The 21,798-nt window shown below is 42.5% G+C and overlaps 1 protein-coding gene across 8 annotated transcripts in view; it reads right to left on the reverse strand.

The window, feature by feature from the left end:
• DGKG (diacylglycerol kinase gamma) overlaps positions 1-21,798 on the reverse strand; it is a 201,980-nt gene that overhangs the window by 1,636 nt on the left and 178,546 nt on the right. For 6 of the 8 annotated variants that reach the window (XM_024124289.3, XM_028491912.2, XM_028491913.2 and 3 more), the window contains 2 exons: positions 10,258-10,378; positions 7,755-7,815 (listed from right to left, as the gene is read on the reverse strand). In XM_024124289.3, coding sequence (XP_023980057.1) covers positions 7,755-7,815; positions 10,258-10,378 — 182 coding nt within the window. The remainder of the gene's footprint in view (positions 1-7,754; positions 7,816-10,257; positions 10,379-21,798) is intronic. The other 2 variants (XM_028491932.2, XM_028491924.2) reach the window with 2 other exon arrangements.

Below are 21,798 nucleotides of genomic sequence, written 5' to 3' on the forward strand. Positions count from 1 at the left end.
TTTTTTTGTGGTACGCGGGCCTCTCACTGTTGTGGCCTCTCCCGTTGCGGAGCACAGGCTCTGGACGCGCAGGCTCAGCAGCCATGGCTCACGGGCCCAGCCACTCCGCGGCATGTGGGATCTTCCCAGACTGGGGCACGAACCCGTGTCCCCTGCATCGGCAGGCGGACTCTCAACCACTGTGCCACCAGGGAAGGCCCAACAGAACTCTTGAAGAGAGAGACCCATCAACAAGTTTAAATGTAGGATAAGCCAAGTGTTGTCAAAAAGAAGTTAGGTAAGGAATGAGAAAAACCTGAATGGAGCAATTGAGGAAGAATTTTAAGATCTGAAAGGAAGGGAAGAAAATGTGTTGGTGAAAGAGAAAGGGAAGGCAACTAGGTTGAGGGGCTACATACCAGCTGGTTGAGTGTGGACCAAAGGATGAGAAATGAGGTCAGGGATACAGGTGGGGCAGTTGGTATAGGGCTTTAAAGGGAAGGAGGCAGCAGAGATTGGGTTTAATATGAGGTAGTGGGGAACCATGATAACTTTTTAAGCTGGAGGATAACATGAAGAAAAGAGTTTGAAGGGAATTATTGAATAGTTGTTGTCAAGATGAGCTGGAGTTGGGAAGAGTCTGGCTAAGAGGGTTCTACTGCAAGCCAGGTTTAAATTTATAAGGCCCCAGGATATAGAAAGAAAAAGATAGGGCCAAAAGTCATTGTGGGGAGTGAACATAACCTGGGGGAAGGAAGCTGAAAACGACTGTTAGGTTGGTTTCCATCAGCCTGGAAATATAGGAGGGGAGTAAGTCTCTCTGTTTTGTGGTAGTCACCAGGAGAGCACACCTACGACACATCAAGTACCGTTTTGTGTTATGTGCCTTATTATGGGCATTATCTTTATCTCAGAATTCAGGGAAGTGAGGCACTTATCTGTGGTGTGCAACTTAGCCCCATCTGATGGTAGTGATTTGTGGCACATTTCCTGTGGTAAGCCTTGTCCCACTCCGGAGCACAGGAGCCCCGAGGGGAAGAAGACATTAATCTTATTCACCTTGGTATTCCCTGAGCCAGCGCAGAGCCTGTACCTGCTATGGAAGTACTGACTGGTTAGCACAGCCAAGAAGAACGGGGGAATGTTCTGGCAGTGGAGCTGGCCGTGCTTGGGACAGAGAGTGGCAGCTGTGGCACCGCTTACATTTCCCACTGATGGAGCCCATTTTTTTAGACCATGGAAGATCCTTACTTCTCCTTTTTCTCCCTCTAGCTGACCAGTTTATTTTCTTGTTAGCACCTCCAGGGCAAACGGGAGGAGGTAAAACTGAAATCCCTTTCATTTGGGTTTTCAGCAGTTTTGACAAAGGTCTTGATGGGGCAGGAGTTTGGAAATGCTGGGTAACCGTGAGGTTTTGATGTGGTTTGTGGATTCTAGTTCTACAGATAACTGGGAGTTCACTGTGTGTACATACACTGGGGGCAAGAAGTATGAGATCATGTCCTCATCTTGAGTCAAAGAAATGTCAGTATCTTACCCCCTCATCCCCAAATTAGGAGGGGCTAGTGGGTTAAATAGGTAAGATCCCATTTTAGGAGGTAGTTGGACGTGGTTAAATCTGCCTTTTCAAACCCTGATGGAAAGAGAGCATCCCACATTTCTGTAGTTAGAACCCAAACTTTTCTGGTCAGGCAATTAACTAAAGTCTGTATGATTGTCTTAAAAACCCTTGATCACATTTATAACATCTGGCAAGCACTAGGGACAGCAGCCCCATGCTCTTAGCTTTCTGTTTTATTACAGAGAAAATCTGTTAACAGTTAAACATGTCACATTTTCCTTAGAAAGTCCTTGTTCATAGTGTAATAATAGTCACCCATTTTCCCCTTCCCTAGGTAAGTAACATTTAATTCTTTAATGGAATTGGAGATTTTTTGGTTTTGTTTTTGGAGTATACTTTGAGGTGAGAGGTTACTATACAGTTATCCCTTGGTATCCACAGGGAATTGGTTCCAGGACCCCTGGCGATACCAAAATCCATGGATGCTGGTTTTATACAAGTCTCTTGTGTAAGATGGTATAGTATTTGCATATAACCTATGCACATCCCGTATACTTTAATCATTTCTAGATTACTTGTAATACCTAATGCAGTGTAAATGCTATGTAAATAGTTGTAAATATAATATAAATGCTATGTAAATAGTTGCCAGCACACAGCAAATTCTAGTTTTGCTTTTTGGAACTTTCTGGAATTTTTTTTCCTGAATATTTTCTATTCAAGGTTGGTTGAACCCAAGGATGCGAAGCCCATGGATGTGGAGGGCCGACTATATAATGGCACTTTCCCAAACAGGCAATTTCTTGGATACCATATGTTAAACAGTCCATTACTTTCAAATTAGTTTATGATCTTTCTTCTCTCCTTCATTAGTTTTTATGTATACTAGCGTTTCTTAGGGCTCTCTTCTGTACTATTGATTTATTCTATCCAATATTGCATCAACTGCTGTGGCTTTATAACTATTTTAATATCTTGTGGGAAGTCCTTCTTCACAGTTCTTTTATAAAATGCCTTAGCTATTGCATTGTTTTGTCAAGTTAAAAAAATTGCATTAGAATTTTGTCTGGGGGTCCCTATTTAGAAACATAGGATGTTTCTAAATTCAAATCTTTTAAAAAATATTACTTAAGGCTTGAAGTCTTCTTCATCTATTTTTCACAATTCAGTTTGGTATTTTGTTTTTGTCTGTTGCCATTATAATATTTAAACTTTTTTCTGTGATATTCCTCTGATTGGTTATTGCTGGTATGTACAAAAGGTATTAACTTTTGTCTATCTTTCTGTACAGCTTCATTGAAATAATTTAACCTATGAGGTTTTCAGTTGATTTTATTAGCTTTCTATATACATAATTATATTATCTGCAAATAATGACAGTTTTGATTCTTTTCCAAATAGTTATATTTCTTTTCTGCTTCATGTGTTTTGCGTTGGTTAGAACTTCCAAATAACATTAGCACACATGTCTTATCCATGATTTTAATGAGAATTCCGCTAGCGTGTTACATAAAATATTACTCATTGGTTTAAGACAGATATTTTTTGGGACTTCCCTGGTGGTCTGGTGGTTAGGACTCCATGCTTCCACTGCAGGGGGCACGGGTTCGATCCTTGGTCAGGGAACTAAGATCCTGCATGCTGTGCAGCATGGCAAAAAAAAAAAAAGATTTTTTTTCTTTTTTTTAATTTTGAGGAAGTGCCTTTCTGGTCTGAGTTTTCATCTTTAAAAATGAGAAATGTTGAATGTAATTGAGTATTTTGAGGTCAACTATTCATATTATCATGTGATTTTTCTATCCAAACTTATATAAGAAGACATCCTTGCATTCTTTTGATATATTCTTCTTGAGTGAATGATTCTTTTAATATATTGTTCAATTCTATCTGCCAATACTTTAAGTATAATTTTTGTATCATGTTCATATTTGAGATTGGTCTGTAGTTTTCTATTTTTAAGCATAGTTTTTGTTAGGTTTTTGTATCTGTCTTAATTTTATCAAATGGATTGGGTAGCTTTCTATCTTTGTCCTATGGAACAGTTTACATAAATATTTATTCCCTAATAATATGGAAGAACTCACCAGTAAGATCATCTGTTTTAAGACCATTGTGGATGTAATTCTTTGAAAACATTTTTCATTTCATTACCTAGGATTTTTATAAGATGTTCAAGTTTATTAGAATCAAGATAAAACTATATATATGTCATATAATGTCTTATTAAATAAAACCATTACCATATTTATATTACATATGTATTAAATATTTTAATATCTCTAATCTCTGTTTTTCTTTTTCTCTTTTTAAAATTAGGTTTTCAAACATTTGACATGTTTAAAGAACTAGTTCTAGATTTTCCTGTTTTTTAATTGTTTAATTTCTAATTTTATCTTTATTTTCTTCCTTCTGCTTCACCTGAGTTTGTTTTATTATTCGTTTAATTTGGGGATTATTCATTACATTTTTTTCCTTTTCAAATGATGGAAGTATACGAGACTCTGAATTTACTTCCAAATACAGTTTAGGCTATATTCTATAAGGTTTGAATGCGAGCCTTCTCATTTTTATTATTTTTTAAATAGTCAATAATGTTAGCTTTGGTCACCTCTTAAATCTATTATTCTTTAGGAGAATTTAAAAATCTCTGAGTGATTGGATTTTATTTATTCATTTAATCTTCTATTATTAATTTCTAGTTTTATTGCTTTGTGGTCACATAAAACAACCTTTATAATTTCTGCTTATGGATTTTATATATATGTTTTCTTTGTGAACTGGTTTATTATCTATTTTAGTAAATATCCTATGAATCCCTGAAAAAATGAGATATTTAATTATTTAAGGCACAATTATTTCATCCAAGTTTAATTTTTAAATTGAGGTATAATTGACATACGACATTATATTAGTTTCAGGTGTACGACTTAATGATTTGATATTTGTATATATTGTGAAATCATCACCACAAAATGTTTTCTTGTGATGGGAACTTTTAAGAGTTACTCACTTAGCAGCTTTCATATATACAATACAGTGTTATTAACTATAGTCATTCTGCTGTATATCACATCCCAGGACTTAACTTATTTTATAACTGGAAGTTTGTACATTTTTACCCCCTTCATCCGTCTCACCCACCCTGCTCCCCCTACCCCCACCTCTGACAACCACCAATCTGTTCTCCGTACCTATGAGTGTGTTTTTTTAAAATCCAAGTTTTATGTCATTTACTTTTTTACAGCTTGTCCTCAAAGACAGAAACAAATATTTTAAAGCCTCTTAATACCTGTCTTTCTGTCAATTTTTTATATATGTATTTTTCTCAGAATATACATCTATACTGATTTTCACAGTATATATTTTGATTCTGTTATTAAACAACTAAAATTTTATGACCATTATATCTCAAAATTGAGAGTACTTTTTATTAAATAAAAAGTGACATACTTTATTCCACTTTATGCTTTTGGCATGTTGGAAGGTTAGTTTGCCCCAAACTATCACTTCTTACTTTTAATTTCTCTATGCTTGTTAAGGATAAGATAAAAAGATATATATATGTCTTTCTGTTTTAGATGTATCTCTTTATAAGAAGTATATCATTGGATTTTAATTTTTAACCCAATATGAGAGTCTTATACTTTTAATAGGGGACTTTAGCACATTTATATTTTTTTGTCATTATTGATATATTTAGTCTTAACCTCTTTTATCTTAATCAAAAAAATTTTAAATGTTTGCTTGTTATTCACTTTCTGTCTTGTGCTACACTGACAGAGCTCATTAACTTTAAATTCTCCCAGATTTGAAAGGTGTGCACCCTGTTTTTAGTGTCACTAGTAATTATCTAGTTATTAAAATTTTCTTCAGATTTACATCCTGTAATTATCAAAGTGAAGAGAGACAATGAAAAATTTAACATTTTTACTATTCTTTCAACAATGTCTCCCACATGCTTTCAGCCTTGGTGAACATAACTAGGTTTGGGATCCAAGTTATGAATGTTTACATTATATATCTTCTCTTTCAAAGAATGATTTTTGCCATTTGCATTCAGTTGCATAACCATATTTAAGAGTTTTTTTTTTAACTTTATTCTAATTTAACTGGTTTTAATTTTTACCAAAAGTTCTTTTGTTGCTGTGCTGTCCCATCATTAAGCCTTCAATTCGGAATCACCTTCATAGTATGTGCCTTCAGGAAAACGATTCAAAAAGGGTGCTTTTGTTTTAACTCTTTCAAGTTTAAGAATGACTTTGTTACCTTCTGCTGTGGGACCCGAATTGTGTTCCCACCTCCACGCGCCACAATTCATATGTTGAAGCCCTAACCTCCAATGTGAGGGCATTTGGAGAAATGGCCTTTAAGGAGGTAATTAAGGTTAAATGGAGTCATAACGGTGGGGGCCCGAATCCAATAGGACCGGTGTCCATATAATAGGAAGAGACATCAGGAGTGAATGCACACAGTGAAAAGGCCATGTGAGGACAAGGTGAGACGGCTATTGTCTTTAAGTCAGGAAGAAAGGCCTCACCAGAAAGCGACTCTGCTGACACCTTCATCTTGGACTTCCAGCCTCCAGAACTATGAAAGACTATGTTGTTTAAGCCACCCAGTCTGTGGTGTTTTGTTAGGGCAGCCTGAGCTGACTAACATACCTTCCACAGACTGAACACCATAAAAATCATTGGGTCACGGTTTTTTTTTCATAGTGAGTTGTAATCTCTAAAAGGTGGCCTGGAGAGAGAGTGGGGATAGAAGGAGTATCTGGCTATTTTAAAACCAGTGCTTGGATCTGGAGGAAAGCAGTCCAGTTTCCAGATACTACTGAGCTAGGTGGCCGAGGGTTTGCTTTCTTCCAGCTTTTTTTTTTTCTTTCTTTTAGGAGACAGGAGGAGCTTGGATAGATGTTTCTTAATTCAGCTCCATCAAAATTATAAGTAGTACAAATTCTCTCCATCCTTCCCAACTCTAACAAGGTGGTAAGATACTAGGTTTTGCTGTAGTGTGTTCTCATCCTTTTCTTAGACTTTATAGAAACCAAAAGATTGAGGTAAGATTTTGCAGAAAAACTTCTACTTTTGATAACCTTTATAAAAGATGACATTTCCAAAGTCTCTGTCTCTAGGGACTAGTTTTACAATTTGTAGAAGTTACATGGAACAAAGAATTATAGAAATAAACCTACAATTCAGACCTAGTAACTGTCTTATGAAAACCTCTTTTCTAGAAGAAAACTTGATGTTCTGAAGGGCTCCAAATAGCAGGTTATCAAGGTATCTGAATACTCCACTAGAGTGAGGAAGCTCAGAAACACAACTTCTGTCTTGAGATTTGCACCCTCACGATAGTATTGAGGATGTTACTAATGTAGTATGCCAGTGAACACCCTGGGCCCTGAACACCAGGACAGTGGTTTCTCATTGCCATGGAGTTTCTAGCTGGGTTTCTGAGAACAAACTGCTAACAAAGGTATGGTAAATCAGGGACTGGGGTTGTTCCCTTGATTTTTGTTTGTTCAATCCTTTATTCACTGCTAAACAAATATTAATATTATTGTGCAACTACTACAAACAAACCAGGCATAGTGCTAGGTGCTGGGTAATATGGGTCACAGAAATGCCATAAACAAAGTAGATAACCCGCGTGGTTACCCTTTCAGGGGAGCTTTCAGGTGGGTCCTCGGGGCTGCGGGTAGACCTGGGGTGCAGCATGTCTGTGCACTGTGGGAATTCTCCCCCAGGAGCCCCAGTGGTTACAGAAACTAGGTGGAAGTTTGGAGATAAGTGTGCAAATTTGGCTGCCATATAAAGAAGCACTTTCTAGTGATTAGGCTTGTTCATCAGTGGAACAGTCTTCTTTTTGGGGTGGTAAGTTCCTTGCCACTGAGTGATTCAAGCTGAGGCTCTCAAGGATACTGTAGATGAAGCCTCAGAATTCACCATCTAGAACCATAAGCTCTTTAAAAATGGGTCTATGTCTCCTCTTGTTTTGGAACTGGTGTCTCCCAGTGTCTGGCACATGGCACATATTCAATAAAAGCTTGGCAGGTAAATGAATGGATGGATGAATAAAGTGGAAGAGAAGCTGCACTAGATGATCTCCCAAAGCTCCTGTAACTCTGAGATTCAGAGTTTCATATTAAGTCATTGCCCCAAAGGGGCCCAAAATAAAGCTTCTCACCTTCATCTCAAAGACTGGCAAAACTTACCGTGCAAGGTGGCTGCATCCAGGGCTCTCCGTCCACTTGCATTGGCAGCAGCTTATTTGTCCTGGAGCCCCGAGAACAGAGAGCACAGTGAGCTTCTTGGAGTCTGAGGATGAGGGTTACCCCCACCAGGGAAACAGAAGTGGGAAGACCTGCCCTGCCCACCTAGGAGTGGTTCTGAAGACTCTCCTGGGGGGGTGGGGCTTGCTGAAAACAGATTTCTGAGCCCATGTCAGGGGTCCCGACTTGACAGGTGTGGGCCAGGCCCAGAGGTCTGTGTTTTAATAAGCACTATGGATGATTCTGTTGCTTTGACCCCCAGACCCTACTTTGAGAAACATGGCCCTGGGTGAGCAGTGAAGTCCACAGGAGTCTGGGAAACAGCGGCCAACAAGTATGGCAGCACCACAGCTGAGTGGATCCTTAGTCAAACGATCAGCCAGAGGGCTGTCCATGGTGCCAAAATGCCACTCTGAAATGGGAAAGGTTATGAAATGGGGAAAGGCCTGGTTTCAATGTTGAGTGAGCAGTTGCATCATGTCAGTGAGGTAACGTCTCCCACTTAAACGACGTACAGCTCAGGTCTGAGTGTGTCTTGCCAGTCCTAAAGCATCCCCTCTTTTATCTCCTGAACAACAGTAGATGCTGTGGTTGCATGGACAGTGGACCTGGCTTAGCTGGGAAAGGGGGTCATTGGGAATGTGATCCCCATGGGTAGGCAGAGGAGAGAGGAGAAAGCGTTGCTTTCTTGCTTGGGTCAAGTCTTCTTTGGCATATGGATTATTAAAGGAAGAGAGATGAGGGAGAAAAGGCAGGTCCTTTTGGAGGCCTCTGGTCTTGGCGAGCAGGGAACAGTTGCCACCCACTGGCCAGAAAGCCCTCACCTGGGTTTGGCATCTGCCCTGTTTCTGAAATTATAAAATGAGGGAGGCAGGCTGCGTTTCTTTCTTTCTTTTTTTTTTTTTCATGCTGTGTTTTGATGTAGATGATTCTCCGACTGACTCTGAGGATATTTAATAACAAGAACCAATAAACCTAATAATAAAACAAATAAGAGGAGAGAGTGGCATTTTGGTTTTGGGGAGTGAGGAGAGTATCTGGAGAATGCCCAGGAGGCTAGGGCTTCTGACTCACCCCCTCTATTTCTATCTGGAAACAGAAAATATCCTATCTCTTATACCCGACTGACTCTGAGGATATTTACAAGAACCAATAAACCTAATAATAAAACAAATAAGAGGAGAGAGTGGCATTTTGGTTTTGGGGAGTGAGGAGAGTATCTGGAGAATGCCCAGGAGGCTAGGGCTTCTGACTCACCCCCTCTATTTCTATCTGGAAACAGAAAATATCCTATCTCTTATACATGTTTTTAAAAAATTCTTCAGAGACCAAATTCTCTGGTCTACATATGTTATGGCTTAGATGTGCTAACCGACTGGACCTACTCAGTGTTAGAGTCATGGGGAAAGGACAGAGAAGGAACTACAGAGGTTAACCTGGAAAACAGGGGCCCCAGCACAACAACAGCCCAACGAAGAAGAGAAGCAAAGATTTGGGGAATAACTGAACAGACAGAGGAGACACAGAGAGGGAATGAAGAAAGGGGGTTCGTGGGATAGATCAGGGAACCAGCTCTGAGGACCTTTCTGAAGGATGCAGGGTGGCACCGAGAACAGCATTTCTCTGAATGTGCTCTGAGGACATTCACCCAAGAGGTTAAGGGATAAAAGGGTTCTGTGTTTAAATAACTTTGGGAAACCTGCATGTGGTGGTCCCCTCCAGGAGATCCCCAAGACACACGAATAGATTTGATCTATAGAAATTAAATGGGAAATGGAAAGGAATAAGGACTCCTGAAATAATCAGGTGGAGAAAAATCTGTGACAAGTTGCATTTATTAAACAGAAGCAACCAAAATCAGAAGATCCCCTCCATTAGACCCCATCTATTCAGGAACCTGCAGTGGCTGACCTGTGTGATCCATACTCTAAAGAATTGTCATCCTCTTAGTCAGTTATGACGGGTTTGCTGAGGTTGATGGTTTAGCTCTACAAAGGTATATGGGATTGCTAACTCTAATAAAAGTACTTCTAAGACCACTATCCAAGAAAGAGCAGAGTGGAGCACAGAGCCTGGTTTTTGTCAAAGTGTGCCCTCTGGCATGCATTGAACTGTTCAATTTATAAAGATAAAGAAGGCAAGGAGTTGGATCTCTGGTTCTCTGGACCTCATAATATGACAATCCTATTTAGAGAATCTCACCAATTCATTCTAAGAGAACAGCAAACTGGTTGTGGTGGGGCCCTTTAGTTGATGTCCTGGATGTTTGTGTTATACCTGGCTGGGGAAGTGGTCTCCACAGACATTCTTTATAAATGTTATCAAGCTTCTGCCCCACCCCACTCTCTCTGCACTGAAATCTAAAGATGGCTTCCTAGTTGTTATCTGTAAGAATATTCAGGGAGGTGGGGAGACTGGGGGGCTGCTGGGTGATAAGGAAGCATACCTGATGGAGACAGAGGAGCACTGGGCCAGCCTCCTGCCTGCACTCTTCAGGCCAGTGTAGATCTGCCCCATTTCCATGGCTCCCTCTAGCCCCACCACTTCAAGAAGCTGGTCACTGAGGTCTGTAGAGTGAGACAAGCAAAAGCAGTGCATACACATCTCTCTGTTTCCCAGTCTGGTTTGGGCTAGAAGGTCTGGTCCCTAGATGGCCAACCCAGAACTCTCAATATCCCTTCACCTCCTACTAAACAGCATTTTCATCCTCATTCTGAATAGGGAATTTCCCCAGAAGTCAATAAATGTACCTTTTCATAAACAGAAACCCAGTTCTAGTAAAAAAAAAAAAAAAAAAGGTTTTGATCCAGAAGGTTAACATGCATCCAATGAATAGGCTGACATATCCAGAAGCCTCTTCAAATGGAGAGTAACATAAAGGATGAACCAGCTATTTCTGAAATACAATCCCCCAGTGCAGCTAAAGACACATTGGTTTGGGATTAGGATAGGAAGGAATGCTGATGAAGGTCATTATCCAGCGCTGGATCAAGTTTCTCTTCCCTGAATGTCTGAATAACATCTTGGCCCTACTGACGATGACTGATGCTTAATTAACTTCAAATTTGGCCTGCGGTAAGCCAGTGGTGAGCCAACCTCCTTGGACATCCTTGGGGAAGTCAGTGACCTCTTTCAGGACACCAGGTGCCTAATCTGAGCCAAGGAAAAGAATATTTCACCTACACCAGATTATTCTGGGTCCACAGTACAAAAAGAGGGATAGAAAATACTAGTCTCAGGCTCAGAGTCACACAGGATCGATGGCTTCCCACAGTGGCAGTTGCTTCTGATTCAGCACCTAGAAGAGGTCCTTTTTTTCAAAGTTCCTGGGGCGTGGACTGTGCCTGTCCAATTTCTGGGGAAAGCAACGGCAGGATTAAGGTTTGATGGTGGGCCCAAAGACTCATTTTTACAACACAACTTTTATTTATTTAAAATAAATAAAAAGGCAGATTTTTATCTGCAAATAAAAAGGCAGATTCTTTAAAAGCTTCCATTCCTTCTTTGCCTACTAAGGCAGGGGAAATTCTCTCATAGGTTGTGGCTAATCACTAACATCCTATTAATAGTCACGAACTAGAAAACTGTTCTATGTTAATGTTTCTGCTTATTTGACAGATGGCTCTGTCTTCTAAGGTGCCTCCTGATACAGTGCGATAGTGTTTATTAAGATTGGCAAGGAGAAATTTGGGTTTGTCTTTATTTTTTTTTTTTCACACACACACACTGTATTTTATTTTTACAAGAGATAAATAAACTGACACCAAGCATTGTGTCTTTACTTTTTTGTTTAGAAGATTGTTGTTTAAAAAACAGTCTCTTGACGGATATACTTCTTTTTTTTTTTAACATCTTTATTGGAGTATAATTGCTTTACAATGGTGTGTTAGTTTCTGCTGTATAACAAAGTGAATCAGCTGTACATAAACATATATTCCCAGATCTCCTCCCTCTTGATATACTTCTAATGAAGACAGTTAAACAAACTATTGGGCTGACCACAAATGTGTAAATGTCGCTGAAGTCTAACCTAATGATCACTAATGGACATCAGCTGCCAACGGACACAAAAACTGCATTAGTCTCTCTACACCCATGGTTTTCCCCTCTACACCCATTGACACTCCCATTCTCCTTCCCTGGTACTCCTTTTTTCACAACTGTGAAAAGATACTGTCTCCTTAAACCCTCCATCTCATTCGGATTTGGAACAAGAAGCCATGAATGGGTAAAGTTTGTTTAGGAGAACGCTCCAGGCTCTCTTAAGGAGCTTAGATCCAGTAAACAACAAATGTCTAAACCTCTAGTCACTTAATTAGTTCCCTTCTTACTAAAGTGTGTTGAATAACCATTGGATAGTTTTAGCTTAATGTGTCATTTTACAGTGTCTGTGAAATCAATATGGGTTGTGAATGAGAGAGAGAAGGAGGGGGGAGAAGGAGGAGAAAAAGGAGGAGGAGGGGGAGGAGGGAGGGGAGGGAAAGACATGTAGGGTGTGTTTAGGGGTGAGGAGAGTGGGGGAGTCATACTGGGGTAGGAGAAAGGAGGAGAAAAGAGAGGTAGAACTTTTTAGAAGTTTCTCTGTTGGCAGAGAGACAGATGTCTTGTAAAATGTCGCTCTCTGTACCAGGCTTTGGTATCTGACAGTGCTGTTATAGTTCAATGTTTTCCCTCCTTGAAACATTCCCTGGTAACAAAATGTTCTAAGAAGCAGGGGACTTAATAGACTCAAGTGTTTGGGCTTTTACAATGTCTTGGTCTTTTAACAAATTTTCCTGTTGAATGGCTTTAACGGGAAAAGTTGTTATCACTTCCCACACATTACCTTGCAGCTATTACTTCCCACACATTACCTTGCTTCCTGGCTCTAGAAGAGACATAATGCAGGCTGATCTCATCAGTATGGGGGGGTGGGTAGGGGCAGGGGTTTACACAAATGTGGGACTCGGGAGATAAGTGCAGGGGGAGGGGCTAGGATCTTCTATGTTTCACCATTCGGCCTTTGAATTTGTACTCTGACTCTTCCCCGGCATGAAGAGGCTAGGAGGACTCCTGTTACTACTGAAGGAAGACTTGCTGGCTGTTCTGTTTCTCTACCATTGCCTAACTGATCTTTCAACTTCCTAAAATGCCTACCAGGAAGTTCTGCAGTAAGGAAATATATTCAACTTTGTTTCCCAAACTTATTGGACCACGAGACTCTTCTTTTGTGTGATACCTAGAAACAGTTGTATAGGTATCCCTGTTAGTTATTTTGGGAAATTCTGGCATCACTCAATTCCCTGTACTTCCTCTAGCACACAGATACTTATGCAGAAACTAAATCTGGAGTTAAAATGCAAATGTCTAAACCTCTAGTCACTTAATTAGTTCCCTTCTTACTAAAGTGTGTTGAATAACCATTGGATAGTTTTAGCTTAATGTGTCATTTTACAGTGTCTGTGAAATCAATATGGGTTGTGAATGAGAGAGAGAAGGAGGGGGGAGAAGGAGGAGAAAAAGGAGGAGGAGGGGGAGGAGGGAGGGGAGGGAAAGACATGTAGGGTGTGTTTAGGGGTGAGGAGAGTGGGGGAGTCATACTGGGGTAGGAGAAAGGAGGAGAAAAGAGAGGTAGAACTTTTTAGAAGTTTCTCTGTTGGCAGAGAGACAGATGTCTTGTAAAATGTCGCTCTCTGTACCAGGCTTTGGTATCTGACAGTGCTGTTATAGTTCAATGTTTTCCCTCCTTGAAACATTCCCTGGTAACAAAATGTTCTAAGAAGCAGGGGACTTAATAGACTCAAGTGTTTGGGCTTTTACAATGTCTTGGTCTTTTAACAAATTTTCCTGTTGAATGGCTTTAACGGGAAAAGTTGTTATCACTTCCCACACATTACCTTGCAGCTATTACTTCCCACACATTACCTTGCTTCCTGGCTCTAGAAGAGACATAATGCAGGCTGATCTCATCAGTATGGGGGGGTGGGTAGGGGCAGGGGTTTACACAAATGTGGGACTCGGGAGATAAGTGCAGGGGGAGGGGCTAGGATCTTCTATGTTTCACCATTCGGCCTTTGAATTTGTACTCTGACTCTTCCCCGGCATGAAGAGGCTAGGAGGACTCCTGTTACTACTGAAGGAAGACTTGCTGGCTGTTCTGTTTCTCTACCATTGCCTAACTGATCTTTCAACTTCCTAAAATGCCTACCAGGAAGTTCTGCAGTAAGGAAATATATTCAACTTTGTTTCCCAAACTTATTGGACCACGAGACTCTTCTTTTGTGTGATACCTAGAAACAGTTGTATAGGTATCCCTGTTAGTTATTTTGGGAAATTCTGGCATCACTCAATTCCCTGTACTTCCTCTAGCACACAGATACTTATGCAGAAACTAAATCTGGAGTTAAAATGAAACAGAGCACAAGTTGATGTCCAGGCACACAGAACATTTAATGTTCAGAACTTAGAATCCAGGACCAGGACATCTGATATACCACGTGTCTGCTTTACCTTAGGTACCAATGATTCAGAGTGTGGTTTGGCAATTCATATCATCTCCATATTGTCTCTACATTCTTCAATTCATTTGTATTTAAGATGGAATGTCCAAGTACCTTAGCAAAACAGGAACTCATTAATTCACTCACTCAATCATTCAACAGTTACTGATGGCAACCAAGTGCCAGACACTGTGTTAAGAACTGGGAATGCAAAATGTTCAACTCTTGAAGGACTCTTGGCCAAGAGGGAGGAAAAACGTTAGGTGTAGAAAATGTTGTCAGTGAACTATAGGAACAAGGAGGCCTGAGTAACCGATTATGACTGGGCAAGGTATGGAAGGAAGTGTCACAGACATTTAAGGAAGGTCCTGAAGGATGAATGCCAAGGTAATTTGCTGGGTTAAGAAGGAGAAAGAGGAAGGACATTCCAGGGACAGGGATGATTGTGTGTAGGACTGGATAGTCACTGGATGCACAAGGAAATTAATTTATCAATAAACTCACTTGGCAATGTCATTGGAAAATATAAAAAGTATCTCTCCCTAATGAGAATTACTATCTACAGATTTTTTTTTTTCATAGAACTACAAAAAGAGGGTCTCTGGGCTGGGCACCAACTTGTTGCAACCACAGAGCTATGCCTTTCAGTACTGCTCCTGGTAACAAGGTCTTGTGCAGTGCTCTGTGTGCAGCAAACACTTCCTCAAAGAAAGAAAAAAGAGGAAGAATGGGAACATAGGAACAGGAGAATGTGGAAGCAAAGGCGGAACAGCAAGGACAGCGATAGCAGTTCCAATCTGGTACACTTGATTCAGCCTCCAGTATGGGATTTTATAAATGCACATCTGCTTATGTCACCTCCACTGCACATCTGCTTATGTCACCTCCACAGCAAAAACCCTTCAGTGGAACCAACCATGACACCAGGCACTGGGAAGGGAAGATGAAACATGCATGCTTTCATACCTATGATCAGAGTGTAAACTGGCAGAAAAGTTTTTAGGAGTTTGGTAATAAATGTCTAAAACTTTCACACTGTTGATTCATTTCTTTCTTGATATTGATCACAAGAAACCATTGAAAAAATCTAAGTTCATACAAATATGAATATTGTGGCATCATTTATTACAGTGAAACTTCCCCCTCCCCCATTTCTACCTATATGAGAATAAGAATTTTACACTGCTATTAAAATGTTTACAGATTTCAAAAACACTACATATGTATATGTTATAACTTTAAGTGTGAAGGCAGGATATAAACTTACTTCCACAGCATGTTCTCAACTATATAAGAACATGCATGGAAGAAAAGAACAAATTCCCCTAAAATCTTAAGAGCTGTGAGTTCTGGGTAATTAGATTAAAAGTGATTATTATTTTCTACTTTATGCTTTTCTAACTGTTTTGCATGTTCTGTAAGTATATATCACTGTTATAATTCAAAAGTCATTTAAAAAACCTATCAACTGCTATCCGTACTTGTAAAGATGTAAGTTCGCTGGCTTGATGATGCCCAAGACCCATCCCCATCTGACAAGAAGCTGCCTCTGTACTCTTATTTCCTGACATAGTAGGGCTAAGTTCCTGATCCAGACATATACAACAACACTTAGCTCCCCAATTAGCTCCCCAATAAACACTACTGTTTCTCTCTTTTATGCCTCTACCCATGCCATACCCCTGCTTGAAATGCCCTCTTCCACTTTTACTTGCTCATCAAAACCCAGCTCAAGCACCGTCAACTTCAAGAAGCCTCCCTGGACTTCCATGCCTGCATTTTGATTTAGATATTCCTCCTCTAACCTTCCCAGGTAGACATATATGGTCAAAGAAAGAACAGGGTGGTTGATGTGTTGCTGTGGGCAAGAGATGGTTGCAGTAATTACTGTACCACAGAGTCTAGGTTGAACAGGGAAGGAGATGATGGACTAGGTGAAAAGGGAGAAGCCAAGTGAGAGACTTGATAAGTTCCAGCAGCAGGTGTTCTGAGACAGTGGGAGAAAGGTTTGGGAGGATGTGCTGTGGGTGGCGCTAGGATGATAAGTTCTACCTGTGGCCCCAGTGGTGGGCAGCTGAAGGAAAGGGTGATAGGGAACAGAGTCAGGGAGAAGTGCGGCTAGGTCAGCGGTTCCTCAACTTTGCTGCATGTTAGAATTACCTGGGGTGGGGGGTAAAAATAATAATACCCAGGTTGCCCCCATACCAGTTAAATCAGAATGTGTGGGCTTCCTACTGTATAGCACAGGGAACTGTATTCAATATCTTGGAATAACCTATAATGGAAAAGAACCTGAAAAAGAATATATATATGTATATATTATGCATAACAGAATCACTTTGCTGTACACCTGAAACACTGTAAATCAACACCACTTCAATTAAAGAACAAAAAAAAAGAATGCATGGGCCTGGGAGCTAGGCATCAGTATTCGCCTAGCTGATTTAAAGATTCCCCAGGTGATTCCAAAATGCAGACAGTTTGGGAACTGCTGGGCTAGGTTATTGGGTAGATCATCCCCGTAGGCCAGTGGTTCTCAGAGCGTGGTATCAGCATCACCTGGAAACTTGTTAGAAACGGAAATCCTCAGGCCTCACCCAGATCGACTGAATCAGAAACACAGGGGGTTGGGCCTGGCAGTCTGTGTTCTAACAAGCCCTCTGGAAGATTCTGAGGCACACTCAGAATCAAGTTGGAGAACTTGAGCCTTAGGCAATAAAACTGCCCAAAACATACGCAGGAGGTGGAGTGAAGAAGAATATAAACAAGTTACTTCCTGACTGTTTTGATCCAGAGCTTCTTCACTTGAAAAGGAGACATTACGAATAATAATACTGACCTCAAAGTGTGGTTATGAGATTAAATGGCAGAGGTGTATGTGAAAGTGCCTGGCACAGAGTGGGCTCCAAAAACATATTAGTTTCGCCTTCCTTTTCTGCCACATTCACCCTGGCAACTCCCAACAGTCTATCTGTCTGTCTACCTTCTTAGAGCTGTGTACAAGGGTCCAGACCATAATATTCAGGTTAAAACATCTTTAACAATCTTCAGTGTTCCTCATGGTTTCACACCTCCACACAAAGGCCGTAAATCCAGGTGAGCTTTAGATGAAGTGGGCATCCTGCTCCAACTGTTTTTCTTCCTTTAAACTCTTCCCTGACTCTGTTCCTTCTCCCGTTCTTTGATCTCAGCCCCATTTTGCTTTTATTTCTTTAGACCTTCCCACAGTCTGGAGGAGGGGGTGGAGCTCAGTGCCAATAGGTAAAGGCTGGCGGAGCGCTCCTATTTAAGGGGCACATCTTCCCTGTTTAAACCCTCTGGAAGCCCAAGGACAACATCTCAGTTCTTAGTGAGGCATGCAAGGTCATTCGCTATCTGGCCCTGTTCCCAGCACAGGTATCCCTCTGCCTGGAGAACTCCTGTTTATCCTCCCGGGACACTCCAGGCAGTGTGCTTTTTCCTTCTCCTCTGCTCAGTGGATCTCACCCAACGACAACTGTTTCTGGACGCATCACTCTCCCAACCCCACTGAGAGCTGAAGGCAGGGATGTGTTCTTGTTTTGTTTATCTTTGAATCCTTAGCAACTAGCCCAGCCCTTGGCATATAGAAGGCTCCCAATAAATGTTTGTTGAATAAATTGAATAAGATACATGCTTTAGTGCCAAAGACCTTGACAGGTTTAGCCTGAAAGAGGAAAAATGTAATGATTAATAATAATAACAACTTGCTTAGATTAAACTGGGTAACAGGTTTTTCTTTTCCACGAATTAACTCATTTAATCTGCATATAACAGATAATGATGACCCAGTCTGGTTTTCACCTCTCTTCTTTAATGCATAATTTTTATGTTCATACTCATCTTGACTGCTGGTTCACATTAATGAACATTCAGTCCTTTAAGATGTAAGGGATATGATGTGGGTGTCATGATTTGGGCTCCTTGCTTGTGGTGCCTTGGAGAAGCATGGGAGATCCTTAGCCTAGCTGGGTGCTTTGCTACCCTCAATCTCACTCCCAACCTGCTTCTCCTTCTATCAGCACTCCAGGGTTCAGGTCTGAGGACTGCAATGGGCTACACCCGGAATCAAGCAAGCCTCAGTGGAGGTGCTGAAACCCTGACTATGTGATGGCACCAGAAAGCTTCTGAGCCATCCCATCCCAGCGGCGAGGAAGGCCGCCCCATACCCTAGAGCAGCTGCGTGACATAATAAAACCTGTGGGCTCTGCCCCTTTACCTGGGTTACAGCAGCACAGGTGGACTGAGGTGTTAGGTGTCTGTGCTTACTTTGGGCTAGAATCCTATAAGTTCAGCAGGTAACACCAGTCAGCTAATGCTGCTCTGAAGCTTTGACTGACAGGGGTATGTATCTGATTAATTCAAAATGCAAAAATTTCTCACTACTACATACGTGGCCTCTGACAGACAAATACGGCATCACAGGGATAAAGGAAAAAGCTCAGAAACTCTGTACAAGTTCTTGAGTTTGGGGCTAACAGCTCAATGGCTGTGTCCATACAGGGCAGGGCATTTGTTTTCTCTGAGTCTGTTAGTTCGCTAGGGCTGCCATAACAAATCCCACAGGCTGGGTGGCTTAATCAACACAAATCTATTCCTTCACAGCTCTGGAGGCTGGAAGGCCAAGGTCAAGGTACATCTTGCACCTTGCAGGGTTGGCTTCTTCTGAAGCCCTTCTCCTGGCTTTGCAGATGGCCACCCCTGGCTGCCCCTTCACACAGCCCTTCCTCTGTGCACGCGCATCTCCGGTGCCTCTCTCTGTGCCCAAATGTCCTCTTCCTGTAAGGACACCAATCAGATGGGAGTAGGGCCCACCCTAACTGCCTCATTTAAACTTAATCACCTCTTTACAGTCTCTGTCTCTGAATACAACCACATTCCAGGGTACTGGGGATGAGGGCTTCAACATATGAACAAAATTCCCCCCCACAACATCCCTGCCCATAAGAGGGACAATAATAAAACCTACATCATGGGTTATTTTGAGGACAAAAGAAATAAAGAATGTGAAGGTGCTCAGTAAACAGCAATTAGGAACGTCCCTTATCACTGGGCTACTGAGAAGCTGGCATGCACGGGGAGGGGCTGTGGGACCTTCTTACTCGCCTCAGAAAGCAAGAATGCAACCCCGCTCTGCCCTGCAGCGGGCCAGGTTCGGCCCCCATGTTCTGGACGGGTGAGTGGTAGCTGGCAGACTTGGCCTGCCAAGCCAGTGGTAGGTGTCACCTTGGGCTCCTCTCCTGCCTCCAGATTTCCATGGAGATAGGCCACGTGCCCTTGGCGGCTCAGGAACCCAGAGCCCAACAAAGCCGGGCACTGATCAGCCCACCTAAGCTTCCCACTGGGTCTGGTCTGTGCAGATGAAAGGCTGCTCCCAGCTAGAGAGCTTCAAAGCCAGCTTAGAAGCATGAAAACAGGCTGGGGGTGGGGAGATGGAGATGGAGGGGGCTTTGGGGCTTCCTTGGGCACAAAAAGGTGAGTAAGGAAGGAAGGCTGTAACTTACCTGCCATGTTTCCACCTGGCCTTTCAAAGCACCAGGACTTCAGGTATCCCAGTCATAGCTTATCTGAAGGGTAATCTATGACCAGTGCTTTCCCTAGAGATCCTAACTCAGACACAGCATAAAGTCAGAGGGCTCCTTGCCGGTAAACGGAGCAGGCAGGGGGCTCACTTCCTGGCGTTCCGTAAACCCAGCGTAAAGAACGTTCTACTGTGAGCCAAGCTGTGAAGCACAGAGCACGGGCTTTGGACAGACTTAGGTCAGAGTGCCTACTGTTTGGAGCTCACTACTTCTATTACTGTGGGAGAAGTTGCTTAGCCTCTCCGAGTCTGTCTTTTATCAGGAAAATGTAGGTCTAGTAACCGCACTGGCAGGGTTGCTGGTGAGGTTTAGAAGTGATGCCATCCAGAGCCTGCACAGAGAGCACACAGAAGGCCCTCAAGAAACAGAGGCTGTCATTGTGATTCTATGTTTCTTTAGAAAGGGTGGTCCTCAGGAAATTGTCTTTGCTACATAGTAAGTGCGCGGCTTTCTGCAGATGGTAATCAATGTAATCCAGAGAAGGTAGTCCAGGAGGAGGAAGAGGAGGGAGAGGAGAAGATGGGGGGGGGGAGGGTAGGAAAAGAAAGAGGAGAAGGGCACTGAGGAAAAGAGGAGCAGAGATTCCATGACCTTGAGATTTTAGCGTGACTGTCCCTCCTGGCAAGAGAAGCATCCCTATTTCAACTTTTTCCCTTTTTTTTTTTTTTTTTTTTTTTTTTGCGGTACGCGGGCCTCTCACTGCTGTGGCCTCTCCCGTTGCGGGGCACAGGCTCCGGACATGCAGGCTCAGCGGCCATGGCTCACGGGCCCAGCAGCTCCGTGGCATGTGGGATCCTCCCAGACTGGGAAACGAACCCGTGTCCCCTGCATCGGCAGGCAGACTCTCAACCACTGCACCACCAGGGAAGCCCTCAACTTTTTCCCTTTAAAACAGGGAATTTATACTTGGAAATGAGTTTAGTTCCTTTCCTTTCCCTGCCTTTGTGTTCGCGTGTGTGTGTGTGTGTGTGTGTGTGTGTGTGTGTGTGTGTGTGTGTGTGAGAGAGAGAGAGAGAGAGAGAGAGAGAGAGAGAGAGAGAGAGAGAGAGGAGAGAGAGAGGGAGAGAGAGAGGGAGAGAGAGAGAGAGATACAACCCACAACGGGCCTGGTGGATTTCCCTTGTTCCTGGGCTGAGCAATGAGGATGCAGAGGAGGATCTGGAGACCTTACAGGCATGGCTTTGACACCCCTGGTCCAGCTGGGCACCCCTTCTGACCCCATCAGGGCATAAAAGTGGCCAGAGGGTACTGAGTGGTCTTGGACTCTGGATGATCCAGATGGAAACGGGAAGGAAAAGCAGCCCAGAGCCACTGCTTTCTGAGGAGGAGAGGGGCTGCAGGGTGGAAGGGAGAGGAAATGTATTGGCCCAGAGGGCAGGGGCCGGGGTTTCTGCCTCAGCTCTAGCTGTCTAGTTGTATGACCTTGGGCCAGTCACTTTCCTCCGCTGGGCCTATGTTTCCTTGATCGGGGGTGAGGGCATTCTATCCTTGAGTTTGGTTTGAGCTCTTCCAACAAAGGTGGAGGCTGGGTTTCCTGCCCGGTTGGGTCAAGAGTAGGTTGGCAGCAGGCCTTGCCGCTTCTCACACTGTGCAGAAGACAGAACGTTCTGTGCAGCCCTACACTGAGGCAAGAGGAAGGGTGAGTTTGTGCTCACAATGGCCATTGTGGCTGGTTCCTGAAAGCCTGCTTGTGCGGTGGGGGCTCTATTCTGCGTGGCTTTCTCTTCCCGGGTTTGGCAGGGCTCTGATGAAGGCTCGGTACATTGGGGGACGGGGGCTCCTAATCCCCTCCATGCCTAAGGGCCAGGTGCTTCAGAAAGGGAGGGCCAGCGTGCTGGTGGAGTTGTGTGGTGGGGAATTTCCCCGGAAGAAATGGTCTCCTGAAATGGCTCTGAAGGGAGGGTCTGA

This window comes from Physeter macrocephalus, chromosome 1 (genome assembly GCF_002837175.3).
Source record: "Physeter macrocephalus isolate SW-GA chromosome 1, ASM283717v5, whole genome shotgun sequence".
Taxonomy (NCBI): Eukaryota; Metazoa; Chordata; class Mammalia; order Artiodactyla; family Physeteridae; genus Physeter; species Physeter macrocephalus.